This window comes from Aspergillus fischeri, genomic scaffold (assembly GCF_000149645.3).
Source record: "Aspergillus fischeri NRRL 181 1099437636259 genomic scaffold, whole genome shotgun sequence".
Classification (NCBI taxonomy): Eukaryota; Fungi; Ascomycota; class Eurotiomycetes; order Eurotiales; family Aspergillaceae; genus Aspergillus; species Aspergillus fischeri.
The window spans coordinates 391,636-419,166 of record NW_001509766.1 but is presented as its reverse complement, the minus strand read 5'-3'; the positions used below and the strand labels follow the sequence as shown (position 1 = coordinate 419,166).

Sequence of the window (27,531 nt, the reverse complement as noted above, 5' to 3'; positions counted from 1 at the left end):
TATGGAATACTTCTAGAAGCCTGCCCGATTAGGAAGTTGGAGCTATTGTGTCAAGGCACAGATGATGCAGTTTTTTCTAGCCTCTACCAACACATCAAGGAAGCTCAAAACTTCGTTTTCAGTTGCCAACCCCCGGCAACACCCCTGGCAATCACAAACGCCACAAAAGACGCCAGATACAACACCCCTCCAAACACAATCAACCCCCAGTACTCCCCATGGTTATACTCCTGGATCGCACCCGCGATAGGAATCGCCGTCAACGTCCCTATACTCACCAGCGTGAAGGTCGTCCCATTGCGCTTCCCATAGTCCTCCGTCCGGCAGACCTGGGAGATACACACCGGGGTTAAACTAATCGCCGCGCCGCTCCAGAACCCGAAGCATGTCGCGTAGGCGATGATGGCGCCGTCATTATCACCGGCGGTATACCACAGCGCCAGGGTCAATACGGCGCATACTAGCGCCGTCAATGACATGATGTTGAACCGGCCGACGCGGTCAGCGAGCAACCCTGGCAAGGCGCGGCCGGGGATCGCGCCGACGTTCAGGAAAACGCTTAGCTTGTATGCGAGAGACGAGTCCATGCCGGCGTGGAGTCCGTACGAGGAGATGTAGGTGTACGGTATGAAGACGGCGAACTCCACCAGCCAGACTGCCAGCGTGGTGACTGCGTACTTGGGCTCGCGGAGGGCTTTGAAGTCAACCGCCATTCCGGCTTGATGGTTGGGCGGGAGTCGTGTGCGAAGTAAAAGACAGGCAAGTGCGCACAGCACGAAGCAGATGATTCCAATGATCCGTAGAGCCCAGGTGAATCCAAGCGTAGGGCCGAGGTAGAGAATGATCAAGGGGAAGAAGACTCCGCCTAGTCCGCCTGCTGTGCAGGCTATCCCTGTAGCCAGACCGCGACGAACATTGAACCAGTGGCCGACGGCTGCGATGGCTGGAGTAAAGAGACAACAGGAGGATATGCCGCCGAGGACACTGAAGGAAAGGAAGATTTGGTAGTATTCTGTCGTTGTCAGCCTGCCTGCATACTAGACAGGAGAGAGGGAACATAAAGGACGTACCGGTACTCTCGCTGAAGAAGAAAACGGCCAACACAATGCCAATAGATCCTGGCAAGACAACTGGAAGGACGCCGCGGCTGTCAAAGATGGGGCCTGTAATCATTAGAAGGGATCGAACGCGAGGCAGGGCCTACATACCGACTTGGGCACTGCCAAAGTACAAGAAGAAACTGAACACACCAAATATCCACCCAACGCTCGAGGGAGAGTATTGGGCGAGTTGATGCTCCGCTGTCCATGCATGCAGCACACCTATCGTATTCAAAAGACCCATTGATGGAATCATTGCACACCATGATCCGACTACTACCAGCCAGGCCCGCAGGCCCCCCTCGGGGAACTTTTCGTCAATGGAATCATTAGAATATTGTCCTTCTGTCTGGATACGGGGCCTGTACAGGCTGTTTGGTTGTTTTTCGGCAGCAGCCATATTCTCATCTCTTCCTGTGTGTTGAAATCCTCAATACATCAGACTTCGGTAATCACTAGTCCACGTATAAAATGGGCAAAGCCAATGAAGACCCAATTCTTCCCAATTAAGTGGCTATCTAGTGCATATAATGTTTATCCAAATCAGCAATTAGGTTTGGATCACCTCGGATTTCTGATACCCGGCCGATCCTTGAACAAGAGAAAACGGGGAGAAGGTTAAGAGGATGACCCAAATAGGATATGTTTGCAACAAGTCTCTAGCAGAAATTGACTCTAGCTGATCTATAACGTATCTCACAAGCGAGCGTGACACACAAGCGAGCGTGAGACCGCCCGCCAATTCCTGCCTATGGGCTAAATACTAGAGCCTCTATCAACCAAACAATTGCATTTCTATCTAAAAATTAATTAGGAACTCGATTAGGACATTGCAATCACTTATGTCCTAGAATATGACAATCGCTGCAGCGCGGTGGCGCTCGTACGCGCGGCCCAACTGCAGAAAGTGCAGGATCTATAGGAAGCGCATCTTGACCTTTATCCACCTTATTCTCATGCTGGAATAGCTCTAAGCCCTCCTGAATAGCTGGGCCCTCTGCAATAGCTAGCTGCCTAGTAGAGCGCTTTCGCTTTTGACCTTTCTATTCATTCTCGGCGCGAGATCTGCGTATTTCTTCCCGCGCAAGAACAAGCTCATTAAGCGTCAATTCATGACCTTTAATAATCTTGTCTAATCGCGATTCTAGTAAAGGTAAAGGGCTGTGAGCGCGTTCCCTAAGTAGTTTCTTTGTAGCAGATGCCTGCTTCTCTAGCTGCCTAATAGTATAGGGCGTTTTAGGCGCTAAATTGGTTGATCGACTGCCTGGTGGTGTAGGGGTCTTTAGTTGGATCTCCAACTGACTGAGCACCCTATCTGGATTGAATGGAACTAGGCCAGCGCCTGCGAAGCTATTTCAAATAGTTTCTGCTTGAAAAGCGCTTTCGCGAGCTTGTGGAAAGGCCTTTAGGAAATCAAGTTTATCAATATAATTGATTCCTAAGCGCGCTTTCTGCTCCACTAAGCTCCCATACGCCTTTTTAAAGGCGCGAAGCAGCCCACATCCAGAGGTTGAAGCTTGTGGGAAGAATGAGCTGGCATGCAGATAGGAATAATATTATTCTCACTGCATAGTTGATCAAATTGAGGCGTAAGATGGCTGCCATGGCCGTCAAGAACTAGAAGACAGTATTTCCCAGTCGTCCGACTAGAAGTAGCAGGAATAAAGAGATTTTTAAGCCAGCGAAGGCCTATCTCATCAGTAGTCCATCCATTAGGACTAACTTCAATCCTGCTATCGCGTGGGAGCTTAAAATCTTGATACCAACCCTCTATATGGACCTTTCCTTTAAAGATAATGTATGGAGGAAGCGCCCAACCAGTAGAGTTGATACACTCGATTGAAGTAACCCATTCCCGATTGCCTGGCTGTATGAGAGAGGCCTTCCCATAGTAATCAGCTCTAGTAACTACTCGTGCAGTAGCTACTAGGCCCATAGCGAAGCCAGTTTCATCAAAATTATAGATATCTTCTTGTGCAATCCCATGTTGCATTATAGTGATAAGTACGCGGTCAAACCACTCCTTAATCACTTTAGGGTCTTCGCATTTTGCTCGTCGATAATCGTAGCATCGAGTATAGCGTGTTTTCACTTCATCACGTCGTTTAATGAAGTTGGTAACCTAATTCTCTCCAACTGATTGAGTAGGTGTCGTACCGCGCTCAGCAAGAAGAATATTAGCCATTTCTCATATATGGGACGGTCGGGGGGCTGCTCCACGTCAATCTAGCAAAAGAATCCATTGTATAAGCGATTCCTCTTCATTTTGAGTCAGTTTATGACTATTGGCGCGTATTTCTGAGCGTGAAGTTCTTCCATTAAGTCGTCGACGTAGAGTTTCATGGCAGATATCGAAAACACATGCAGCTTCACGAATACTGCGAATTTCTTGCTTTTGAATAGCTAATATTGCAAGTAGGACCCTCCCCTCTTTCTCAATAGAGTTATTTAAATTTTGACGTGCTTTTGGAGGCATGGTTCGTAGTTGAATTAGATGAGATTTTTGGTCCCGTCCAAAACGCGTTAGGTGTCACGCTCGCTTGTGTGTCACGCTCGCTTGTGAAATACGTTACCCACTTTTCTCTTGTTGAGCTGTTCATTCGCTTTCCACGCCCCACATCTTGTCATCCCGACGGCGCTCGCCGCCAACCGGGGAGATCCCGAACCAGTAGTTACTAAGATCGTTGCCCTGAGGCCCCTGATATGCTATGAGTGGCTTTGGTCCTGTTACGCTACTTGATAAAAAAACCACGAACTAGAGACAGGGTCCATGCGTCGATGTCTATGTGTCATGTTGTGTTCTCAGGCATGACCGCATGACAAGTGTCTTCTACCCCATCTATCGAGGATTAGGCAGCTGGTACGGTTGTCTAAAATATCGGTGTTGAGTGTTTTGGCTGCGATAGACTATAAGGCTAGTACCAGCTCTTTTAAAGCTACTAGGGAGAATCAAATGTTACGGTGTACGAACTGGAAAGTATACGATACGTGGAAGATATATCGTTGCACAAACATCCCATACACATACTTGGTATGCCTGTAGACATGCAGAATGCGATTGGCTGCAATTTCAATAGCCCGCGTTTAACGTTATATATATAGTTATTTGAAATCGAAATGCGGGGCTAGCTCATTTAACATGTATATACTTATGGTGACATTATAGAGCAGGGGTGTCCGCAAAACATGACGCTGAAAAATTCTCAGGATACCGAGCGCCAGCAACCTCTGCCGCATTGCATGCCGACCGAACCTCCTTTTCTTCTTCCGGAGACAACTCAACGCTCAAGCTGCCCAGATTCTCCTTCAACCGCTCAACCTTGGTCGTCCCCGGAATAGGAAAGATATCGTCCCCCTGCGCCATCAACCAAGCCAACGTCAACTGCGACGGCGTGACCCCCTTCTTCGCCGCAACGGCCTTAAGCTTCTCAACCAGCTCCAAATTCTTCGGGAAGTTCTCCTTGCTAAACCGCGGCGACATCCGGCGGAAATCGCCCTCCTCGAAATCATCCGCCGAGGTGATAGCCCCAGTCAAGAACCCCCGGCTCAGCGGCGAGTACGCCACAACCGCGACGCCGAGCTCGCGCGCCGTCTCGAGAAGTCGGTACTGCGGGCTCTCGATCTCCAGTGCAAAGGGCGAGTATTCCATCTGCACGGCGGTGATGGGGTGGACCTTGTGCGCGCGCCGCAGGGAGTCTGCGCTACACTCGCTCAGACCTAGGTATTTGATTTTGCCTTCTGCCTTGAGCTGTGCCATGGCCTCGATGGTCTTCTCGATGGGGGTCTTGCGGTCGAGCCGGTGGCAGTAGTAGAGGTCGATGGTTTTGACGCCGAGACGGGCGAGGGAGCGATCGCATGCTTCGCGGGCGTATTCGGGTGAGGAATCGACGAAGCGTTGTCCGTCTGGTGTCATGCCGTTCGCAAATTTGGTTGCGAGGAAGATGTGGTCTCGTTTGGAGGGGTTGGCTTTGAACCACTTGCCGAGGAGGTCCTCGCTGTCGCCGTACATGTCGGCTGGATTCCATTAGTGAGATTCATCGGAACTGGGTGAGGTACATACCGCTGTCCCAGAATATTTCGCCCAGCTCATATGCAGCATCGAGCAGGGCGAGTCGCTCAGGGTCGGGTTTGGCGGTGCCGTAGAAGGTACTCAGGCCCATTAAGCCGAAGCCGAGTCGGGGGACTTGAGGGCCGTTTTTGCCCAGGGGACGAGTTGGAAGGGTAGGCATGACGATTGTACGAATTGAGAGGCTTCAATGCGATTGTTATTGTCATGACGGGCAGTACACTAGTGTCCTTTTATATGTGGAATGTGACGGGAAGTCTGATTGCAGTGACATCAGTCACTGCGGAAATAAGACGTATACTCCGTAAATCCGTTGATGACATTGTGTACGGAATTAACACTGGAGAGAGCTTACATGCCCGCCAGCCAAACTTTATCAGAGTTATTCTGGGAAAAAACAGTCTAACTCTTGCCCTTCCGGATGAGCCGCGGTTCAATCACTGGGAATACCCAATGCCTTCTTCACTTTGACACCCAGCCCCTTCAGCCTCTCAATAGTCTCATTGGAGAACACAAACCGGATATACTGGCTCCCGTGCACCTCTCCCCATCCATCCATTGCAGTTGCGCACACACCCTGTTCCAGCAACCGCTTCGCCGCATTGCTCCCGTCCAGCCCGAAATCGCTCACCCGGAGAAGCAGGCTCCATCCGCCCGCGGGGACCCCAATGGGTAATCCATCGAGTTCCGCGACGACAAGATCCCGTCGCGCTTGTAGTTCAGCCACATACGGCGCCATGGTCTCTGATGACCTGCTCAGCGCAACAGCCACGGCTTCCTGGGCGATCCCCACGGGCACAACGACATTGGCCATAGACACAGCCGCAATGTCGCTGATGAGGTCCTCTGGTCCCACGATCCAGCCAACACGCCAGCCGATCATCCGCAGCTCTTTCGCGGACGAGCCTACAGTAACAGTCCGCTCGAACATGCCAGGTAAACTAGCAGGGTGAATCACCGGCCGCGCATCAAAGACCAGGCGTTCCATCGCAGCATCCAGAATGAGAAGCAGGTCATTCTGCACACAAATCTCGGCAACAAGAGCCCAGTCCTCTAGAGTAAAGTAGCCCCCGCTTGGCATGGACGGCGACATGAGCAGCATCGCCGTAGTTTTATCAGTAATAGCCGCCCGTAGTGCGGCCTGGTCTAACCTCCACTCCTTCCCTGGCTGGAATGTAAAGGGCACAAGCTTGGGGACGCCCCCAGCGAGCAAAACCCGATTGACGAGCCCCCGATAAGTCGGATCCGTTAATATCACCTCGTCGCCTTCCTCGATGGTTGCCAGTAGAACGTTCAGAATGCCGGATAGCCCGCCCACGGCGATCACGCAGTTGCGCTCGCCTGAATACGCCATGCCAGACAGCTGCGAGACGTGTCTGGCTACGGCGTCTTTCAGGCCGGCTTTGCCGGTGAATGGGAGGTAACTGTTACATGCGTCGTCGGTGACGGCGTGCTGCGTGTAAGCTAGAGCCTCTGGATCCGGCGGAATGTTGACGTCTAGGTTTTCGAGGCGGAGGTAGTCGTTGCTGGCTGCGTCGGCAATCTGGGCCATCTGGTCCACATTGATGCCTTGCAGGTGGTTGAGTCGTCGGGGACGAGTACGAGGCATGTTGACATCTGCTATTTAAGACGTATGCTGGAAGCTTGGATACTTTGTACAAGAGTCGTAATGAATGCAGAAGATGTGCCAAGTTATATACTGAGAACCCCGCACTTGGGATTCACTTGCTCCTATTCACTGATAGTGTAACATTCATACTACAGCATCATTATAAATGTTCGTCTTGTGGAATGGTAGTAGCATTCTTTCCTTGATGATGCATTGTACCTATTCGGACATCATCGAGTGCAATGACTCATCCGGAGAATAACAATGTAACTATTGGCTGGCCCGAGGCCGAATACGAAGTGGCATATGTATAAAGCTTAGATTCCCTGCAACCAAGCCAAGACAGAACAAAACACTTCAGGAAATGTTGAGAATAAAGATGCTCCGTGTTCGTCCCGTTCAGAACCTACAGTCCTACCATATCCAAGTACGGAATTTTCGAAGAGCATACATGGCGACCCAAAGACTCAACACTCAACCGAAGCAACAATGGCATCCGCCCCCAGAAGGCAGCCCCTGTTTCGTCGAGATACCCGCCCAGAACGTAGAGAAGCTCAAGGTTAGTCGATAAGACACGAGAAAGCCGGGTTCTAATGACAGCAGACATTCTATGCGTCTCTGTTCCCATCGTGGGAATGGGAACCAGCACACGGTGAAGCGACTGAGGATGGGACTCAGATGCGACACTTTAAATTCTCAGAACCTAGAGGTAATTTCCTCCTCCGTATGTATGTTGGAAGCTGATGATGTAGGACTTGCTGGTGCAATCGTCAGAATGGCTCGGGATGGGTCAGGAGCCGCAGCAGAGCAGTCGGGGCCCCACGGTGTGACCGTCTATTATATTGTCGAGTCTCTTGAATTGGTCAGCTCATCTACCTGTTTGATGAAGAAATGCTGACTAGGTTAGACGGAGAAACGGGTAAGCGAGCTAGGCGGAAGCGTCATTCAGGCGAAGACGACGGAGAGTGCGTATGGTTCGCTTATGAAGTTCAGCGATCCAGAGGGGAACAAATTCGGTTGTTATGAGGTGCGCCGTTAATGCCTATACTGTCTGATAAGTCTTACAATTTTGCTGGTTATTCTGTTATATTGCACGATATCTACGTTAGTCCAACTGCTGCGCAATGGAAGTTCTATAGATCTATTTAGAAGCGATCAGGGCAAGGTACATCTTCAGGCCAGAAGCCTAAAGGGTGGGATGAATGTTGGGATGTATGTATGAATGACATGAATTCTCGATGATTAGCCTCAACATCAAAAACAGTTCTAATAACACAACCCAGTCTATCTCCCTCTATCACAACATGGTATGAAATCCAAAACAGAAACAGATGCAATCCAGTCTCCAATGTGATGGATTATACATCTTCTAGTATAGCAGTAAACACGCGCAACTCAAGTACACCTATTCCTTCTCAGAGTGATGACCCCTGTGGAAGCAGCTGGCGACGGTTTCCTCGTGGACACAAACACCCGTCGTCGGGCAGTAGGCAGTACCCGGGCCGCAGGTCTTGAGGACGGGGGCGCCTCCGGACGCGCATTCGTAGAAGTTGTGGCAGTTGGAGGTATCGGGCCACGCCTCTCCGACTTTGCAGTGCGCGATCCCTGCGGTGACGGATGAGAAGAGGAGAGAGGCCGCCAGGGCGGACAGGGCTTGGTAGATGAAGTGCATTTTGAGGGTAGTCTGGGAAGTCTTAGTGACTGATGGATGGTTTGAGTAGGTGAAAGTACCTGAGTATGCGACTGAGAGTAATAAGGGACGATGCGAGAGGATATCTGGAGATTGGAACTTGATTCTCAATTGATCTTATGAAAAAATGGTTGATATTGAATGAGCTCGAGGTCATGGCCATCGAGCCATCTTTATACCTTCTCTGTGTCCATAAGATGTAGAAAACGGATATCATGACGTGCCCCTTGCCCGACATCCAAATAGTGGCAAGTATATTGACCTTCCGCAGGCGATTCTGACATGGCCTGTGGTGACTGTTTTCGTATACTCAGCGAAATTAGTCTGAAGCTGGCTACAAGATAATTTCAAATATCAACCACGTAGGAAGTGAGCATAATGCAAGCGACAGACTGTCTATTCCGAGAACGTACAGGAATGTGCCAGGCCATATTCTCGGGAACATACATGAACCGATTCCTTCCACGTGGCTGCTGGATATTATTACGCGTATCCAGTTGATGTCAGATCTCTAAATTAAGAACCGGAGAAGTGTCGTGCTAGAGGATCGAACATGGGGTGCTATGCTACGGCTTCTCCCTGCACATCCAGACCTGCATTTTGTATTCCTCCTTGATAACCAACAATCGCGTATGCTACCATAGCTTATTGTGTAATTGACTCTGGTTACTTGCCTAACTGTAGCAAATGTTTATGTTACCTAGTGCTTGAGTCGAGATGCTGTTCTTATCGAGTATCAATGGAGGGACGCGGGCCAAGGGATGAGGGCCGCAGCAGCCACGCCGTGGAATGCTGGAATGTGGGACAGCTTCCGAAGCCACACATCTTTATTTTATCCCTGTGTATATGTCTGAAAACAAAGGTCGCTCGCAGTTCGCTGTTGTATCGGAGTTTATGATCGACATAGTAGCGATCAACGCCTTCCTGGGAAACAAGTGATGTGATTGCCGTCTGTTATACTGCAATGCGTTCGTCAAATGGAAAGCTTTAGATTACGAAGCAGCATATTATCTCTTATTCCGTACCACCAGGAAGAAATACTAATTATGAGAATACATGATGTTGCGGTTATCCAAATCTCTCTAAGGGCTGCGGTTGCGTGACTCAAGCAGAATTCAACGAAAGTATGTAGCTTAACGCCACCTTGGTCAATGTAGGCTGAGTTTGACTTCAGCCACCCGGCTAAGAATGCACTCTTAATGGAACACCAGATTGGGTTCAAAAGTGAAGTCTGGGCTGGCTTACATACCGAAATAGTCAAGCTTAAGTTGCTCAACAAAAGGGAACTACTGATCCTCTGTTTCACAAACAAGCCTTGTTGTCCCGCATGAGCCAAACTTGTTTGTGGAGTACTGCAAAGAGGAGTTCACATCGGCTCCTTGGTTATCATTTTGTCTTCACCTTGATTTTAACCTGTACGTCAGCGGTCCGTTGTAATAGCCTGGAGCTCACAGTATGGAATCGTAGTAATTCAAGTCATGGATGTAGACCTGCCTTGTACGCGATGATATCCTCGTCATTCCGTATTATCTGCCTATGAAAAATCCGATGATTATTCATAAGGCACCTCCTAATAAACTTAGGGGCTTTTTTAGCATCTAAATATTTGGGGAAGGAATAGAAACAAGTCCATCTTTTTAATTTTTCTGCCTAAAGATGAGAGCTTCCTATCTATTCTGTATTTACCCTATTATTCTAATGCAGGGAGGAGATATATTAGGTGCCTTTCTAGGATGATTTAGTTATTTTAGTACTTATAGAACTTTAACACTATATATAGTATTCGGTATTCCTGGTCTAGGGGATAAACCCTAGCTAGCTTACTCACAGGTTACCAGAATATTTAACCTAATAAGAGTAACACTACCTGATGGGGATGCTAACATATCTCTCTAGGAGGAGCTTCTCAAAGAGGGAGGAAAGCATAAGTCACAGATGCTATAGAAAGATAAAAGGATAAGATACTATCTACTATAGTCTAGGAACTACAGTGTTTGAATAATGAGGAGATCTGGATGATTAAGGAAGAACAAAGCAAGCTCATGCAGCTGCAGAGTCAGTTTAACAAGAAGGAAACCTCTCTTAATCATGCTCAGCAAGCCCTGGATCAAGCAAGCAGGAGCTTAGTCGGCAGAATTCATCTTATCTGATGAGAAAATGATGAAAGTGAAGAAAGTGAAGCCGACACCCTTGAAGAAATTGAGAAAGTTGTAGAGTCAAGAGGAGAGATGACGGATGGTTCGTCGTGAGGCCGTCCGCATGCGGAAAGACCTGTCCATCCTGATTGTCATCCAGCAACAAACGTTGCATCGATTTGATCGGATAACTGAGAAAGAAAACTCAGGAAATCCCTCAATTAGTGGCGGGTTATCAATCAGATAAGCGGATCAGAAACTAAAAACAAAAAGTTTTCTTGTGGATGACCGAATCGCTGCTCACGCTGGGATGCTGGCCCAAGGACATCTAGCCCATCACTCCGTCAGACCGGGGTCAGGCCATGAGGTTCATTTCCCATCAGGGGCGGATGCTGAAAGGAAAAAAGCAAAACTAATCATTTGACCTTGTTGTATACTTGGGTATCTCATATCATACACTTCTGCAGCCACAAACTGCCCAAACAAAGAAATAGAAAAATTAAAGAGGTACTCTAATAAACCTACTAATCTCATGTAGAGACATAAGTCTTGGATCGCGCTGCATTGCCCAGATCGCACATCAACTGACAAAGACCCTGGACCAATGGGGGTAGATTATCATGGTGAGCATCGCCTTGCAGACGACCCTGAATTGCATCCATGATCTGACCAGGGTCAGTGATGACAGCAGCACCACTTGGAGTCTGCAAAGCCGGACAGCCGCACCCTAAAGAGATGAACCTTTGCACGTCGGTCGTTTCCTCACCGTCCAGGTAGACTGTAGGCCAGGGACCGCGGAAGTGCGGATCCGATGGCGGACTGACGACGACCGCTTGAGAATCTTTGGCTTTCGATACGACACTGTAGGACCAAAACGCGAGACTAGCGTAGTACACCCCCAACGCAAAGAACCCAGTCAAAGACCCCGGAGGCATGACTTTGGCCGCCCGTATCACTTGGCCGGCGTGCCAGATCGCTCGTCGCGAGTCAATACTGCCGATCCACTCGAGCGCGCTCTGGTATACCCGACGGGCTTCGTTCTTATCCTCCTTGCCTGCGAACAGCTGTAGTTCCTCCAGCGACATGTGGAGGAACATGGAAATGAGCTCAAAGACCAACACAATCCCGGGCCCGAGAGCGCTAGACATCTCGAAACAAAGCATGCGTAGATGTTGTAGTGCTTGTGACAACTCTTGATGTCGGGAACTGATTACCAAAGCACTCCAATGTTTGGAATGGCCTTTCGCTATAAATTTGTGGCGATGGTATTCGCTGATCAGCGTACAGAGACCGTGGATGACGGCCAAGGTGGACAATTGAAGATCGATTTGTGACTGAAATGCCGACAACTGGGACATGTCTTGTAGAGTGTCAACCAACGAGGGCGTTCGGCCACGGCTCGACAGTCCACTCGCCAAGTACGCTTCCTTCCAGTCTTTGGCAGATTTCGCCTCCCACAACGAGCGAGGAGCAGGCAGAGGAAGTTCCAGCTCGGAGTATGAAATAATTGGGTTCACGTTCAACATCATCGCCGACTGGGCATCATGCAGAAACATGTGATGCACGAGTCTGTCTCGAATCAGTAAACCAGTTGGTCCAGCTGCAGGCAAGCTATTACCTGTTGAATGATTCGGAATGAGCCCAATCCCGCCACTTTTTCTCCAGAATCTCTCCATCGTCGTCGGGGCTCGGGGCGATGTTGGAATAGACCGAGCGTCGAAAACGTAAGCCGCGTCGCATCATCTATGATTAGGAAGGTCAGTGAACTCGTATCAAAAGGTCCTTCAGACCGACAAACCGTGACCAGAGGCTGCTGGAAGCTTTCTGCAATCTCCGTCCTCCGTGCGTTGCCACTCCATATTCCGACATCAATGGTCAGAGCAAACGTCTGCGAGGCGCGCAGATCGCGTGTGGTGCTATTGTCGCTCTCGTACTACATGTGAGCACCTTTAGCTGGTTTCTTCGCGCCAGGAGTTACAGACACCAACGAACCTTTACCGACATCTGGAGGCGCACTATTTCCATCAAGGCATAACCTAGCCTGCGGATGGTCGGGATGGTTGATCGAGCGGCTCCAGCAGCGGCCAGAGCGGCAAGCATATCGGGGGCTTCGTCATTCATCCGAAAGGTCGGCCCGTGGATCCAGGAGTCTATGTCATGACTTTGGGACTCGAAATAGTACTGAATCAAACTGTCCAGCAGTTGGGTACTCGGGAAGGATTTCATGATGCGAGTTAGGTTGGCTCGCTGGCTGGTCTGCAGAACCAGGCCAAAAATGAGATCACGGCCACTGGGGGACAACCGTTCCGAGACCATCTGACGATCCGGTCTGAAATTAGCCTCAGGGCTGTCAATCGTCTCCGGGACAGACAGATTTTCCTGGTCAGCAAACGCATGATCTTCGTGGGCGGGTTTCCACGCGGACAGAGATGAGCGATGATACGCCTCGGCACCGATGGCAATGCCGCTGTCCGCATCACCATGCTCGTTGGCTCCGTCGCTATTGTGGGCGTTATGATGGACAGCGCCCCGAGAGTTGAAAAGGTCAATGAGACCATAATCCATGTCGGTCAAATCGAAGTCGAAGTCAACATTGTGGTCAAAAACGCTGTGGATAGAGTCCTGTGGAAGGACTGGCAGCGGGTCCAGATCGCTCGTTCGAGTCAATGAAGGTATCAGTGAGTCCGGGATAAAGTCGGGAAAGAAGGTACCGTCGACGCTGAACACGCCACTGTCGCGATCCATCGTAGGCAACCCTGATTGAAGCCCCACCGGGAGGTAATTGTTCATCTGCGCATTCGGACTGACCATCTGGTTTGGATAGTGGTTTATTTGCCCGTCGATCGGGCTTGAGAATGTGGTGCGCACCTGTGCTGCATCGACAGGGAGATGTGGCGCCTGGTCGCTTTGGCATGCTGTATTGATTCCATTAGCTCGTGGACCTTGTCAACTGAATGCTCTCGCACACACCTTGATGTTGTGATTGAGGGGATGCGTCGATCGAACTGACACCCTGCGCCCAATGGCAGACCAGATTCTTCTCCTGACATCGGCGACAGGGCTTCTCGTCGTCACACTTGAGTTTCGATGCAGCGCAGGTCTTACAGGCCTGCGACACACGACCATTCTTGGGATAGGAGGAGAGGCGCCTTCGTTTGCTGTCGCGTGGGTGAATATGACCGGCCGCGTGTCGCTTCATCAGGTCCCTGCAACAGATTCAGTCTCGACAACACAATTTTGCTGTAACTTTTCTGTTGGGGCATAAACTTTTCAAGAGACAACTCACGGCCTGGCGAAGCCTTTATTGCAGACGTCACATACATATGGTTTCTCGCGGGTATCTACAGGAAGTTAGCCGGCAGCATTGACAGCAGTGTCTATATGAAAAGAACTGACGGGTTCGAACGTGTCGGATTAGGTGGTCGGCTCGATTGTATCTTTTTTCGCAGGAACCGCACTGGAAATAGCCGTCGCGCTGCCCGGCGAGGGAGCTGTGGGGAGAGTTGTCGAGAATGGGGAGCGGGGAGTCAGTCGCCATGGCGAAGATACATGAATCTTATGAGGAAACTCTACTTGGGAGGGATTGGTCCGAGACATAAAGATCGTCAGACAGAAGAAATTCGGATATGCAGCTGTGAGTAGCGGATGATGAACGAGGAGAAATGATGGAAATGGGGAAGTCTGGGGTGGATGAAGCTAAAATGCTGAATATGCGGGGAAGCAGAATTGCCGACGCCATGGCTGTTTGCCTGAGGCTCACTCTAACCGTTCTGACTTTATTTTGCAACGAGACTACAGGTCCATACTAATGGTACTCTAAATGCAGCTGACAATCAATTTCATTCAGCTTCCCAGCTTGAAAGAAAACAGGGCTATGCTCCTCTGATCCAAAGAGTGGATGCCAATCCTGGTCAGGCTGGTTCTGAAGATCTCATGGCACAGGCAGTTCAATATTAATAGTTCAACCTCAGAGCACTCACTCTTCATACACCGCCAGCATTCAGCAGGGCAATCGGTAGGATTATAATCACTGCAAGTCATGGTGCAGAGATTGGTCATTCGGATGTCCTCGTTTGGGGCCGCCCAAGTCAGAATGCGGATACGGCGGGACTGTAGCTACAGTGTGGACTTTTGAAGTATTTACTGTTCGCCGCATGTATTACCTATTGCCACTACTACCACATACTAAATTATTGAATCTATATCGAATCCATAGTATTCAATATCAAATCATGATTTGTACGGATATCGAATGATTCAAATTGCTGTATAGTAGGGATTCAAAATTTCAAATCAATAAATAGTACGGATTCGAATGACCATATAGTTGGGAATTGGGATAATAAATAATTCAAATCACCATATAGTAGGAATATTATATCCTTATATACTAATGTCATGCCCTATATACGTAGAATATATAATTAGAGAGAAGGTCATAGCGGAACCCACCCACTAACACTGCATATTTAAAATATATATACCTAAGTATAGCAGTATTTACTATCCCTACTATATGGTGATTTAAATCACTCAATATCCCTACTAGATCATGATTTGGTATCGAATACTATGGATTTAATATCAATCCTAGATAATGATTTAATATTAATACATAGTGTTTGTATATCCATGGAGTGCGTGCAACTTAAGGGGTGGCGGGAGTGGTGGCATGTAATCATTGTAAAGATATCAAAAGTCCACATTGTAGCTCTAGTCCGTCATATGCGGAGATTCGGAGATGCGGAGGTGCGTCGGGATGTGGAGGCGCATACCCGAACAACCTCTGTCCAATGTCCGGAAACTAGGGTAGCAGATCTAGACATAGGTCGGTGCCGGATAATAATGCAGCTAGAAAATCTTTTCCAAGGTGATGTCTTTGTTTTTTGAATTCGATGATGTCGGAGAGAAATCTCGAAGGCTGCCCATCACTGTCGCGGTATAGCACACAACCAACTCAAAGCAAAACATGGGTATGGCAGGCTCTCTGGACGGCATTCGCAGAATAATAGCTGACAAGATAGGTCTCACACCCGTTCATTTCTTTTCCCATGGCTCGACCATGATGCTGGGAGAGATATCCGAGTCGGCAGACTACTGGAGGAGGACTGGTGAGGAAGCGCTGGCTCACAACATCAAAGGCGTAATCATCATGGTCAGTCAACTTTCAGACTTCAAATATTGACGACAAGCTGACCGGTCAGGGCGCACACTGGGACTGTCTCGGCGACAAGATCGAGGTCGCAACCAACCCCAACCCGGACAAGTCGCCTGTGGCCTACGTCCACCCGGACAAATACATCAACTACAAGTTGAACCCAGACCTCGAGACTGCCCAACGATGCATCGACATGCTCACCAAGGAAGGCTTCAACGCCAGCGGCAACCCGACCTTCGACTGGATCCATGACGTCTACCTGATCCTCATCCACATGTTCCCCAACGGTTGTCCCCCGACGACCATCATCTCGATGAACGCCCGGTACGACCCACACTACCATATGAAGGTCGGCGCAACGCTGCGGCCCCTCCGCTACGATAACTACCTCCTCATCGGGACCGGCGGCGCAGTCCACAATCTGTACCGCAACTGCTGGGCACCCATGCTGCGCTTCCGGGATAATTTCGCCATGGAGACGCCGCCAGAGGAGTGGGCGCTCGAGTTCCGCCAGGCGGTCGAGGACGTCATCACGAAGACCTCTGGGCCGGCGCTGCGGCGCGCGATGACCCGGTTGATGAAGCATCCTCAGTACCGTGATGCGCATGCCACGGACGACCACTTTATGGCGGCAATGTTTGTGGCCGGAGCGATGGGCGATTTCGAGGATACGGGGTCGCCGGCTGTCATGGGTGCGGAGAGCTGGGAACTGACCAACATGTGTAATTCGCAGTTTACTCTTGGGTCGTGGTCCAAAGATATTTCTGTCTAGTCTATATCCAGTCATTTATTGAGGATATAATCTACCAGCCTGTGAATTACGATTAAATTCCGATTTTGCATTATAGCCAAAGGTACTTGTCGGCCAAAGCTGTCAAAGTCATCATCCGCTTCAATTTTCTAGCCTACCTTTTCTACCGTGATAATCGGATTGAGTTATGGTTATTTAAGAGCAAGATAATTCTGCTCCCTATCATGTGGGAGTTAATCTCCTTTTGAATGTTGTTGCGTGCTTTAAATGCTTTGTGCGAAAGGTGGTCCCAGTCCATCTGATAAGGGCCTGACATCCTCCACAAACCACTGAAAACTTGAAGGTAGAATTAGAACCTCGATTTTGAAGATAAAAGTGTCATATACCGAAGACCAATAGATTCAACGAAGTATACTACACAGTACCCCAACTAAATCTAAGCACGCAACCTCCTCACATACGTAAAGGTGTACCAACCCACAGTCGACACCGTCGCTGCCAACATCGCAAGGGTAATCACCCCACCGGTGATTAGCCCTTGCTCGAAGAATCCGATTTTCCAGCCGGGGCGCTGGCCTGTAGACGGCAGGGGGGCAAGGGCCTCGCGCCAGGCGTTTGCTGATCTCGTGGCATCTGAGGGGTCGAGAATACTTTTCACCAAGGCGGAGTTGTCTGTTTCGGTGACGAACTGAGGACGGGGGACCTGGAGGAGAGCGGGCGTGTAGCGGGTTTCGGTGCTGGGAGTCGTGTTGATGGGGTAGGCAGGGCCGACTGAGTCTGTTAGCTGGATGGAAGGGAACGGAATAGAGGACGTACTGAGCATGTCGACGGGGACGTGGTTAATCCACGAGACGGAGGCGTCGATGAACTGAGTGATGTATTTGGCTGCGGAGGCGCTGCCGAACGCGTATGTCGCTGCCAGTGGGCCGCTCCTGAAGACCGTCAGCGATAATATAGACTAGGAAAAGAAGAGCGCCCTACGCGTTGCTAAGGTCAATAGCGTCGTCTAGACTTGTTACAGGATGAAGGATGAGCACTTTCTCCTGCACTTTTTTTGTCAGGAGAGGCGAGTTTCTATCGTAGTCAATGTTAGCCGCGGCCACTGTCAACGGGATGAAGCATACCGATCATGGACCTCCACCACCCCCCATCCGGACCCAGAGACAAGCACGCGAGCACCCGTATCCTTATGCGCAGCATCCAGAAGCGAGGCGCTTGGACCGAACCGACGGGGATTCGACGCCCCCTGGCGTGCCTCACCGTTCGGGCCAGCCAGATATCTGGACGCCTGCTGGATAACCGCCTCGACAAACTGCTTCATTGCAAACTCATTAACCAGCACGATATCAGGGGAATACGTCGACCGGCCGCCAAAGGCGAAGCGCGCGGCGACCAACGCTTCAGCTGCAGCTGGAACATATGCCGTTCTGTCGACGACAGCCACAGTTCGCGCGTTCGCAGGCGAGAGCAGGCTGCGCTCGGCGAGCGGCGCGGAACCGGTCTGGGAGACCATGAGCACCCTGCTGAGGAAAGCAGCATCGGGTCTCTCCTCGCTGATGGCGAAGGTATCAGCGTCGAGGGCCTGGGTGAGAATTCTGCGCAGCACGGCTGGCAGCGCCATGGTATTCTTCGTCAACTGCTACCGTCAGTCTTTCTCATTTGATCTCTCTCAGAGAGTCAACACCCACCTCGAGAATGATACAATTCCCAGCCACCAATGCCGCGCTGAGCGCTGAGACAATGGAGTAAAACATGGTATGTGTGCTGGGGACAATGTAGACGATGCCTGCGCCGCGCCGCGCGTCCGTATTGTCCTTGCCAGCTACAACGCGATACTCGTCTTCAAGGTCCTTCTCCAGATTCAGTGTCAGGTAGTGTGTGCGGATCTCCTTGAGCGCGAGACACAGCTCCGCGCGGACTTCTTCGGGTCCATTCCCGGAGTCTTTCTGGATGGCGTCTAAGATCTCATCGATGTGCTGGCTGACGGCCGACTGGAGGCGATGGAACTCATTCTGGCGATATCTGGTGTTTTGGGTACGACCATCGATCTCTGCTGCGAGCAGCCGGGAGAACTGCGAGGAGACCATTGGTGCTTCGGCGGCTGACCGTCCAGTCACTACAAAGACACGATGTCAGTTAACCACAGTCTGATTCAGACTGTCCAGATGGCTTTCTCAGAGGAAAATTTCTCCCATGTTCATATCCTAATCGACCTATGCCACAGCGTGCAGTCGGCCAGTCCAGCTTCGGGAGGTGGGGGAGCTGCAAATGGGGACAACCCGAGGGCCAAAAGCTCAGTTGATCATTTTAATTTGTCTTCTTGATCCTTCGATTTTGTATCTCCGAACGAGAATAAAAATGTGGGGGACCCATCCTAGCCTCTGTTCATTTCCCAAGGCCAGATTTCCGAATCGCCCGAGTGTATGTTGCCTCCTGAGCAAGACTACAGGTGATCCTGTCGAGATCTAACCACATCCTACATACATTCGTCTCGACTATTACCAAGAATCCGAAGACTACAAACTCGAATTATGGCGACAACAGCTACAACTACCCAGACAAGCACCAACTCCCTCTCCATCCTCGCCGATTATGAACTCCACCACAGCGGCAACGAAGTACCCCAGTTGTCTGAACGAGCCCCCATCTCGCAAGCAGCCCAACCCGCCAACTGGCCGTCGAATTACCGTCGCGTACCAGCATACCGTCCTGCGAACCATGGGTTAGACCAGAGCGAGAGACCAGCGGGGAGCAATCCCGCAGAATTTGTGTTTATCCAGGTGATGCTGCATGGGGTGTGGTTGAACGCGGTCGGTTCAGCTTCAGTTTCATGAACATCACCAAAGGGTCTACTAACTATTCATAGTCTATCGCTCGCCTGTGGAGGCTCACAGGGGGAAGAATCAACGACCGGATCTTCCGGTATGATATCGGGGGGGAGTTTTAATCATCAGCATCTGTCTCTGATCCGTCCAGTACGCGTCTAGCAAACCAATACCATTCTACAAGTACTTCATTTTCTCTCACAATTCCAAACTATTAAAATAAAATCGTCCATCCATTCACAAGGCAGAAGCAGAAGCAGAAGCAGAATCAACTACTAGGCCTAACCCCCATATGCCCCAACTCCTCCCCCAGCTTCTTCCCCCCAATCTCGATCTCCTCAGCCGGCATAAGTACATACAGCATCCGCGCCCACTCTGTCTGACTCGTATTCCTCCACGCATGGTTCGTTCCCCGCTGCACACTGACATCCCCCCTCTTCATCAGCCTCGTCTCCCCGGAGTCCAGGACAAGCTCGACCTCCCCCTCCAGCACAACCCCGTAGTCCAGGCTCACGGTGCGGTGCATCGGACTCGTCGCCCCAGGCTGCATATCCACGATCCGGCACACGGAGCCCGTACTGATCACGATGCCAGGCGGGTTCGAGAGGTAGTTCGCGTACTCGGGGATGTCGTCCTCGTTGTTGAACTTGGCGGGGAAGTGCGAGGAGGTGTACGCGAGGGAGAAGTCGGCGCCATCCGGGATGGTGGTTACGGGCATGTCCTCGGACAGGGCGCTGGAGAAGATGGCCTTGCCGGAGGCATCGTGAGTGGTGATATAGCGTTTGAGGGGGCGAATGTTCTTTGGTTGGGAGGACATTTTGGATAGTATTGTTTGGTATACGGGTGTAATTAGAGGAATTAGAGGACCTTGTGTTTCTGTCTAGTATGTTTTCGTAAGGTACAGAGGGGACAGAAGTAAGTTATATCCCTCATGCTGTAGTTTCATGTTGTGTTCCACTCCAATTGGCATACTATTGTTGTCTCGGGACCACATCGGGAGCGGAGATCTGTTGGGACGCTTCCGCCGCGGGTCTACTTCCTGAATCCTACGATTATCAATCTAGGAACGACAGCCGGATCTTCCGACTCATGCAATTAGAGTATATTCATACGAATGCAACTATCATATCTCAGCCATATCTGTCTATGCCTTCGGGGGAATGATGGGCAGGACCACATAGTTATCGCCATGTCCAAAGTGGATATGGTTCTGACCCTGGAATTTCTCCGGTGCTCTGTCCAAGTTAGTATAAAGAAAGACCTGCGAGAAAAGGTGGCCTACCGGTCAGTCGGGGAGTTATGCTGGAAAATACCGCAGCCCTGGGTGTCCCCAGACGAAACCTCAAAAACTATCTTGCCCCCTTTCTCCACGACCACATTCGTGGGCCACACCTCCACATCGACCCCGTACACCTCGCCCGGAATCACCGGCAGCACATCGGTGGAGTAGTAGTCGCGATGGGGCAGATAGCTTCGATGACGGCGATGCTCCTTGTTCACCTTTCGCATGCTGACACGCAGCCATCCCTTGCAGAGAGGTACCGGGTCGCCTGCCGTGCCGGTATAGAAGACCTCCTTGCCCTCGGGGGAGACGTACCGCAGCGTGACGAACAGATCAATGTCCCGCGGTGTCGGGGCACCCGGGTCAGGGCTCATCGACACATTCAAATGCGCGACAATATGTCCGGTGATCTCCGTCTCCTGCTCAAATGGCGCAGTTGTGAATTGCACAAGCCGGGGGTTGTCCAAAGTTCCCAGAGCGCGGTAGGTGATCTTCACCGGTCGTTCCTGTCTGGCTTCAGTGACCAGTTGACGGTCGGACGTGAGGAAGTACTTCGTGTACTGTGTCCGAGCAATGGGCCATTCATTCTCAACACGACGAGGAAACTGTTTCTCGGCTTCCGCATTGTTGAATCCGACGTTGCCCTTGCGTAGAACAATGTCTACCTTTGGCGCCGTTCCGTTGCTCCAGCCGACACGATCCTCACCCTTGAGGAACGCATCGAGGAAGCTACGTTGAATCTCAACTTCTTCCGGGTAGTAGAATGGGAGGTCGTGTCGACCGGTGATGAATCGCAAGTACTTGAGCTCGCTGCCTGCCTGCGTATAGCCCTCCACATTTCCCCGCAGGTGCAGAAGAATGCCACCCCAGTTTGCGACGGAGAGCAATGGCACCTTGATGTCAGACGGTGTGTATTCCTTGGACGCGTAGTAGATATCATCGCGGAAGTAATTCTCGGCGTTGTCGATTGTCTGATCTTGTCGGTTGGCCACCAGTTCCTCCTCCGGAAGGTCGCCTTCAATGGTATCAGGGCCCCAGTTATGCGCTGCGCGGCCGGGGCGACCGTACTGGTTGCTGACAACCTGCCGGTCCCACCAGAATTTGATGAAGGAGTTACTCAGAATGCCTCCATGACGGCAACGGTCCCGATAGTAGTCCGACATGCCCTCCCAGGGGATAATGCAGGCGAGGCCCTTGGGCTGGCGCGCGGCTACTCTCCACTGGCTACCCGCGTAGTAGCTGATACCCAGCAGACCAATTTTGCCGGTCGACCATGGCTGTTCCGCTGCCCACTCGATGACGTCGAAAAAAGCCTCGCTGGTTTCGCGTGACATGGTGTCCAGCCTGCCCCGTGATTGACCTGTTCCTCTCTCGTCCGCCCGAACAATCGCATAGCCGTGTTTGGTCCAGAAACCGGGGTCGGGCGTCTCCCACGCGGAATGCTCCGAGCGGTGCTCGGGGTTGACTTCGCTGAATGACTTGGGGTGGAAACTAGCCGGGTCAGCAATCTGGGCACATAAACAGCCGCGCAATAAAACTATGCATACTCGCGGTAATGAATGTCCTTGCCGTACGGCCCGTATGTGACCAGAACGGGAGCCCTCTCAAGGTCTTTGGGACGATAGACATTGCAGCGCACTAGACCGGAGCCATCCTTCAACTGGATAGTGACATTCTGTTCAAAGATGTAGGGGAACGAAGTATCATCCCTCGTGGTGATGTCTTCACGAACTGGATTCGGCATGACGTCGCTTGGCCTTCGAGAATCTGAGATGAAAGGGCTGGAAGTGTCGCTCCCGATAGCATGTGTGACAATTAATTTATAAACACAATTAAATCCCGCTATCCGTTCCGTCAAAGGGCTTACGTCCGCATCAGCGGGCGACTGCCCTCTGTCCCTCTCCGCATGTGGAGCCGATATGCGGAGCCGATGGCCAGCCGCGAGGTTTCCTCGATTTCCCCTTGATGATGCGGGGCCAATGGCATGAGGTTTTCCGAAGGGTGCGCATGTCACTGCTCTGCGTTCAGCTTCTCTCAAATAAAGCGGAGCAAGGCTACGTTGGGGAGAGGTCCTGTGTCAAGGAAAGTTACATCTACAGCTTCCGTGCTGTAAGTTCCGGCCAAGAGATTCAACCGCCATGGGGAGCAACGACTTGAACGGGACCGAGCAGGATAGCCTCCAAATTCTAATAGTGGGAGCTGGTATTGGCGGCTTAACTGCAGCTATAGCTCTCAGACAACAAGGCCACCGCGTCATCGTGAGTGACCCGGCGTTCTCCTCTGAATCTGGAGCGAACCCTTAAGTCTGACACGTTCATAGTTGTTCGAGCGAAGCCGTTTTGCGAATGAAATCGGGGCAGCGATTCACATCTCCCCAAATGCCAACAGTGTCCTTTTACGGCTCGGGGTGGATGCGACCAAGTTCGGAGCGGTCGAAACAGAAATGGTTCGTGCTCAACGTAGGCCAGGTCAAGCAAGGCCAAATGCTAAGACTTGACAGCTTCGCGAGCGCTCAACCGACGGCAAAGTCCTTCAAATCGTTCCAGTGAAGGAGCTCGCCAGCATGTGGCGAAACGTGAGTCGCTTTCATTGCCCTGCTTGATGCCCAGCGATGCTGACAACCAACACACAGAAATGGCTTCTGGTACACCGCGCTCATCTCCATGAAGGTCTCAAGGCTGCTGCTCTGGCACCAGGCCCCGGCATTCCCGCTGAGCTGCACACCTCCAGCAAAGTGATTGACATCGATCCGCACCGTGCCACCGTCACACTTGGAGACGGACAGGTGGTTCAGGGTGACGTCGTCATCGCCGCAGACGGCGTGCATTCCGTTGCTCGATCTAAATTGCCCAACACCAGCAATATTGCACCCTATGACTCAGGCAGGAACGCATTCCGGTTCTTGATGTCACGCCAGGCGGCACTGGACGACCCCGAAACTCGAGAACTCGCAAAGGATCGTGGTGTGATCGACATGTGGGACTCGCCTGATCGGAGAGTGGTCATCTATCCGTGTCAGAACAACGAGATCCTGAACTTTGTTTGCCTGCACCCCAGTACAATGACTGCCATTGAGACAGGCACGGAGTGGAATCAGTCGGCCGGCAAGGATGCTTTGATTGAGGTGTACAAAGACTTTGACCCGCTGTTGGTTAAGTTGCTTGGCAAGGCGGAGGCCGAAACGCTGAGAATCTGGCCGTTGTTGGATATGGACACGCTTCTCACCTGGGTCGAAGGTTCGATGGCTATCATTGGAGATGCGGCCCATCCTTTCTTGCCCTATCGTGGCTCTGGAGGGGCCATGGCTATTGAGGATGGCGTAGCACTTGGTGTTATGCTGTCGAATGGTGTTCAGCGGCACGAGATTCCAGAGCGTCTAAAGCTCTATAACCAAGCCCGCCACGAGCGAGCAACCACCGTCCAGAACATGACACGGGATTCCGCGCATGGTCCGCTGCCACCAGCTGAATGTAAGCCCCTGCCCCGTTTTTGGACCTCCAGGAAAAGCTCTGGCTGACTCATCTCAGCCCAAGCAATAGTGAATTACATCTATGGCCATGACGAGTTCGATCATTCGACACAGATTCTGCGCAAGTATCTTTGGGCCAGGAACCCGCGGATGTACTGGCGTCAGCCCATCGTCTTCGGGCCAATGCCCGGCCCAAGGCAGGACTTTTATGGCCAAGATCGTGCGGTGAAGTCGTTGAGATCAACCTTCAAGACGGCATCAATCCGCTTCAGGACCAGCCGCACGTTGCTCCAAAACCTGCTGCCGAACGAGTCATACAGCTTCAGTAGTCCTGGGACTATAGCCTATGCAAGTTTCTCACAAACAACGCTGAACGGAATGGACTGGCTGGGTGGTGGCGGATACCGCCATCTAGGACTCTACATTGAAGGTGTGCAATACAAGAAAGCCAATGGCGAGGTCGTCAAGGGCACATACATGCCTATCCTGTTTGAGAACCTGGCCGATCCTATCATCAGTGGCAGAGAGGAACTCGGCATGCCCAAGCTCTACACAGCCATTGATGCACGCGAACGGCGCGGTTCCTATCACCTCCAGACTAGTTGGGAAGGCGCCGTCTGGGGACACTTCCACCTGGAAAACCTCAAGGATGTGGACCCAGGAAATGACCCCGGTGTTATCGGTGGGGAACCCAGCGATGGTATCCTCGTGCACCGTTATATTCCCAAGGTCGGCCGCGATTGCAAAGGACAGGCGGAGGCTGAGTATCCAGTCTTCGTACCTCATGCAGCAGAATCCAAGGTGGTACCGTCCAAGGTGATACGTGTACGCAAAACGACCGAAGCTTCCTTCACGATCGATGCGCTGGGCTGGGAATCGCTGCCAACCCTGCAGCATATCATTTCGCGACTGGCAGAGATTCCGGTCGATCAAATTGTAGGTGCGAAACTGGTAGAAGGTGAAGGAGTGCCTGATGTGTCATCAGCCATGCGTCTGGAGTAGCACTTGGTGAAGTAGAAGTTCGATAGGTCTGTTCGCCTCAACGTCAAACAGCCAAAGACTTTAGCTGCAGCGACGTGTCCTCATAGCCTCATAGCCTCCTAGCCTCCTAGCCTCCTAAGGTACATAACGTTGTATCCAAAAGGACTATCTTAGAAACTGCGCTCTCGTATGTGAAGTACACACTCTCAATAAATCACAGAGTGTCCCAGAATGATTAAAAGGGCTGCGGTCTGCTTCCCACTATGATGAAAGATCAGGCATGGCATCACACGAAGTTTCCCTTGTCGCTCTAAGTCTCCTATCTCCTCTGGTATTCTGGACTAATCTAAGCTCACCACTGTCGCGTAACTTAAAAGCAGCGTCGCGCGACGGTATGTTGGTTGATACGTATGCAGGGAGCTTAACGGGAACTGTATGTGGTAGATTATGTTAGTCAATACCTGTTGCCAGTCTGTAACTAATCGACAATGGCCTAGTGAGGCACATACCAGCTGGTAGAGTTGCATAACCGAAGCGCTAAAATCGAGTGACTGCGCTCGCTCGGACTTGAATATCCCGAGATCCCTTGGCATTGATGATATATTGAGAAGCTTAGGCAGCCGAAGCTGAGCATGGATACCAGATGTCAGACACGGAATTCTTCTTGTAGCGAGAATTTCAAAAAGGAAAAATGGCAGCGCAACCACCCAAGGATATGACTGAAAGCACAACGGAGACCAGGTGGAACAGGAGATTCGAGGACATCGCCAACAGCCTGCGTCCCTCGCTGCACGAGTGGATTAGGCGGCCTCGAAGAATAGTCGAGTTTGAGCCCGACAGCGACGCATACTTCCATGTCCGGCCCAAGACTAGCGATCACTCTATATCGTCGCTCCCTTCATTGAACTGGACGAAGAACGATGAGTTTGTTCTGGACTTTGGGATCCACATGGTTGGATATCTGTCCTTCGTCCTCGACTTCACAGGTGCGAATATGGATGCACCTTGCCGCCTTCACCTCACCTTTGGAGAATCATTGTTTGATGTTACAATGGATATGAAGAACGTTGACACTTGGTTGAGTACGAGCTGGCTCCCAGATGAGACCATCAACGTTGACTTCTGCCCAACCGACGTCTCACTTCCTAGAAGATATTCGTTCAGGTATCTTAGGGTTCAGGTGATCGACGTTTCTCCCAAGTATACAGTTCGCTTTTCAGACGTCGTATGCAAGTGTGTCAGTTCGATCAGTCAGGATACACCAGTCGAAATTGTGAAGTATAATGACCCAATCCTGGACACCATCGACCACGTCAGTATCTCCACTTTGCGAGACTGTATGCAGATGGTCTTTGAAGACGGGCCCCGCCGGGATCGGAGACTCTGGATCGGAGACCTGAGGCTGCAAGCCCTTGCAGCATACTCCACATTCCGAGACTACAAGCTGGTCAAGCGATGCCTCTACCTTTTTGCCGCCGTGAGCCGGGTGGATGGCTCGCTGCCTGCATGTGTGTTCGAGCAGCCCCAGCTCTCGCCGTCCACAGACTACATAATCGACTACGATATGCTGTTTGCGCCAACCGTCTACGACTATGTGTGTGCATCCAACGACGTCCAGACGGGCCATGAACTCTGGCAAACCGTCCAAGGATGCCTGAACCGAGCCCTGGGACATGTGGATCCGGAGACAAACACCTTCAATCCAGGCCACTCGCATGATTGGAAGTTCCTTGACTGGGATCAACAACTTGACCGCACAGCAGGAGAGCACGGTGTCCTTCTGTACTGCTTGAAAGCGGCTAACAAGCTAGCTCAGCTTCTACAAAAGCCAGAACCATTCACAGAGCTGGTGCAGACGTTAACTGCATCTGCGTCGCAGTTTATTTCTAACGACGGGGTCTTCATCTCAGGGCCCAGCTCACAGGTGTCGTACGCTTCTGCTGCTTGGTTAGTCCTCTCCGAAGCATTTCCGCAGCAAACGGCTCGCACTGCTCTTCTCAAGACACTGGCTCATCCAGATGTGGTTAAGCCATTAACACCGTACCTGTGGCATCATGTCTGCGACGCTCTAGCAACTGTCGGGTGCTACCAGGAGTGTATTGACGTCATGACCTCATACTGGGGGAAGATGGTGAAAGCTGGTGCGGACACTTTCTGGGAGTGTTTCGATGCGAATGATGCCAAGACTAGTCCATATGGTGATGTGAGGAACAATAGTTTCTGTCATGCCTGGAGTTGTACTCCTACCTACTTGCTGCGGGGTAAACTCCGGCAGTTTGTGGAAGCAAAGAGTTTGGGGCAAGTGACGGTGAAACAGTGGGATGAGAAGTGGATTGGGAGAACAGTATAGAGCGTTTGGCAATAGGCGTAAAATATTTACTGCACTTGGGCGATGTTGCTACTCGTATTGCATCGAACTCACTGTATATGCTGCTGCTGTATTGTATAGAAGGGCCCCAAGCCAT

At 51.1% G+C, this 27,531-nt stretch overlaps 13 protein-coding genes across 13 annotated transcripts, besides 4 other annotated features; 5 read left to right on the top strand and 8 right to left on the bottom strand.

Moving 5' to 3' along the window:
• Positions 1 to 104: 104 nt before the first annotated feature.
• On the bottom strand, positions 105 to 1,500 carry NFIA_113370 (putative oxalate/formate antiporter; the record flags this gene model as incomplete). The annotated part of the gene is made up of 3 exons (XM_001262703.1): positions 105 to 1,012; positions 1,071 to 1,163; positions 1,209 to 1,500. The coding sequence occupies 3 exons, from the start codon at positions 1,498 to 1,500 to the stop codon at positions 105 to 107; spliced, it is 1,293 nt and encodes a 430-aa protein (XP_001262704.1).
• Positions 1,501 to 2,029: 529 nt separating this feature from the next.
• Positions 2,030 to 2,629: a mobile genetic element.
• Positions 2,575 to 3,531: a mobile genetic element.
• A 97-nt stretch (positions 3,532 to 3,628) lies between these two features.
• Positions 3,629 to 3,662: a microsatellite.
• A 598-nt stretch (positions 3,663 to 4,260) lies between these two features.
• NFIA_113360 (putative aldo-keto reductase (AKR13)) lies at positions 4,261 to 5,329 on the bottom strand (the record flags this gene model as incomplete). Its single annotated transcript, XM_001262702.1, has 2 exons — positions 4,261 to 5,114; positions 5,161 to 5,329. 2 exons carry the CDS (start codon positions 5,327 to 5,329, stop codon positions 4,261 to 4,263), a joined length of 1,023 nt encoding a protein of 340 aa, XP_001262703.1.
• A 270-nt stretch (positions 5,330 to 5,599) lies between these two features.
• NFIA_113350 (pyridoxal phosphate-dependent aminotransferase) lies at positions 5,600 to 6,775 on the bottom strand (the record flags this gene model as incomplete). The annotated part of the gene is made up of 1 exon (XM_001262701.1): positions 5,600 to 6,775. The coding sequence occupies one exon, from the start codon at positions 6,773 to 6,775 to the stop codon at positions 5,600 to 5,602; it is 1,176 nt and encodes a 391-aa protein (XP_001262702.1).
• A 775-nt stretch (positions 6,776 to 7,550) lies between these two features.
• On the top strand, positions 7,551 to 7,814 carry NFIA_113340 (VOC family protein; the record flags this gene model as incomplete). Its single annotated transcript, XM_001262700.1, has 2 exons — positions 7,551 to 7,637; positions 7,683 to 7,814. The coding sequence occupies 2 exons, from the start codon at positions 7,551 to 7,553 to the stop codon at positions 7,812 to 7,814; spliced, it is 219 nt and encodes a 72-aa protein (XP_001262701.1).
• Positions 7,815 to 8,180: 366 nt separating this feature from the next.
• On the bottom strand, positions 8,181 to 8,447 carry NFIA_113330 (chitin binding peritrophin-A domain-containing protein; the record flags this gene model as incomplete). Its single annotated transcript, XM_001262699.1, has 1 exon — positions 8,181 to 8,447. One exon carries the CDS (start codon positions 8,445 to 8,447, stop codon positions 8,181 to 8,183), a length of 267 nt encoding a protein of 88 aa, XP_001262700.1.
• A 2,683-nt stretch (positions 8,448 to 11,130) lies between these two features.
• On the bottom strand, positions 11,131 to 14,138 carry NFIA_113320 (putative C6 and C2H2 transcription factor RegA-like; the record flags this gene model as incomplete). Its single annotated transcript, XM_001262698.1, has 7 exons — positions 11,131 to 12,169; positions 12,219 to 12,343; positions 12,399 to 12,533; positions 12,593 to 13,515; positions 13,571 to 13,806; positions 13,887 to 13,941; positions 13,997 to 14,138. 7 exons carry the CDS (start codon positions 14,136 to 14,138, stop codon positions 11,131 to 11,133), a joined length of 2,655 nt encoding a protein of 884 aa, XP_001262699.1.
• Positions 14,139 to 15,569: 1,431 nt separating this feature from the next.
• Positions 15,570 to 16,530, top strand: NFIA_113310 (DODA-type extradiol aromatic ring-opening family dioxygenase; the record flags this gene model as incomplete). Its single annotated transcript, XM_001262697.1, has 2 exons — positions 15,570 to 15,755; positions 15,805 to 16,530. The coding sequence occupies 2 exons, from the start codon at positions 15,570 to 15,572 to the stop codon at positions 16,528 to 16,530; spliced, it is 912 nt and encodes a 303-aa protein (XP_001262698.1).
• Positions 16,531 to 16,945: 415 nt separating this feature from the next.
• On the bottom strand, positions 16,946 to 18,596 carry NFIA_113300 (uncharacterized protein; the record flags this gene model as incomplete). Its single annotated transcript, XM_001262696.1, has 3 exons — positions 16,946 to 17,441; positions 17,634 to 18,145; positions 18,198 to 18,596. The coding sequence occupies 3 exons, from the start codon at positions 18,594 to 18,596 to the stop codon at positions 16,946 to 16,948; spliced, it is 1,407 nt and encodes a 468-aa protein (XP_001262697.1).
• A 444-nt stretch (positions 18,597 to 19,040) lies between these two features.
• On the top strand, positions 19,041 to 19,456 carry NFIA_113290 (uncharacterized protein; the record flags this gene model as incomplete). The annotated part of the gene is made up of 2 exons (XM_001262695.1): positions 19,041 to 19,319; positions 19,376 to 19,456. The coding sequence occupies 2 exons, from the start codon at positions 19,041 to 19,043 to the stop codon at positions 19,454 to 19,456; spliced, it is 360 nt and encodes a 119-aa protein (XP_001262696.1).
• A 146-nt stretch (positions 19,457 to 19,602) lies between these two features.
• Positions 19,603 to 20,151, bottom strand: NFIA_113280 (cupin domain-containing protein; the record flags this gene model as incomplete). Its single annotated transcript, XM_001262694.1, has 1 exon — positions 19,603 to 20,151. One exon carries the CDS (start codon positions 20,149 to 20,151, stop codon positions 19,603 to 19,605), a length of 549 nt encoding a protein of 182 aa, XP_001262695.1.
• Positions 20,152 to 20,478: 327 nt separating this feature from the next.
• Positions 20,479 to 22,360, bottom strand: NFIA_113270 (CocE/NonD family hydrolase; the record flags this gene model as incomplete). The annotated part of the gene is made up of 3 exons (XM_001262693.1): positions 20,479 to 20,569; positions 20,617 to 22,107; positions 22,164 to 22,360. 3 exons carry the CDS (start codon positions 22,358 to 22,360, stop codon positions 20,479 to 20,481), a joined length of 1,779 nt encoding a protein of 592 aa, XP_001262694.1.
• A 394-nt stretch (positions 22,361 to 22,754) lies between these two features.
• Positions 22,755 to 25,087, top strand: NFIA_113260 (putative salicylate hydroxylase; the record flags this gene model as incomplete). Its single annotated transcript, XM_001262692.1, has 5 exons — positions 22,755 to 22,874; positions 22,937 to 23,062; positions 23,117 to 23,191; positions 23,249 to 24,086; positions 24,144 to 25,087. 5 exons carry the CDS (start codon positions 22,755 to 22,757, stop codon positions 25,085 to 25,087), a joined length of 2,103 nt encoding a protein of 700 aa, XP_001262693.1.
• A 79-nt stretch (positions 25,088 to 25,166) lies between these two features.
• Positions 25,167 to 25,204: a microsatellite.
• A 553-nt stretch (positions 25,205 to 25,757) lies between these two features.
• On the top strand, positions 25,758 to 27,416 carry NFIA_113250 (bacterial alpha-L-rhamnosidase domain protein; the record flags this gene model as incomplete). Its single annotated transcript, XM_001262691.1, has 1 exon — positions 25,758 to 27,416. The coding sequence occupies one exon, from the start codon at positions 25,758 to 25,760 to the stop codon at positions 27,414 to 27,416; it is 1,659 nt and encodes a 552-aa protein (XP_001262692.1).
• Between the last annotated feature and the right edge of the window lie 115 nt (positions 27,417 to 27,531).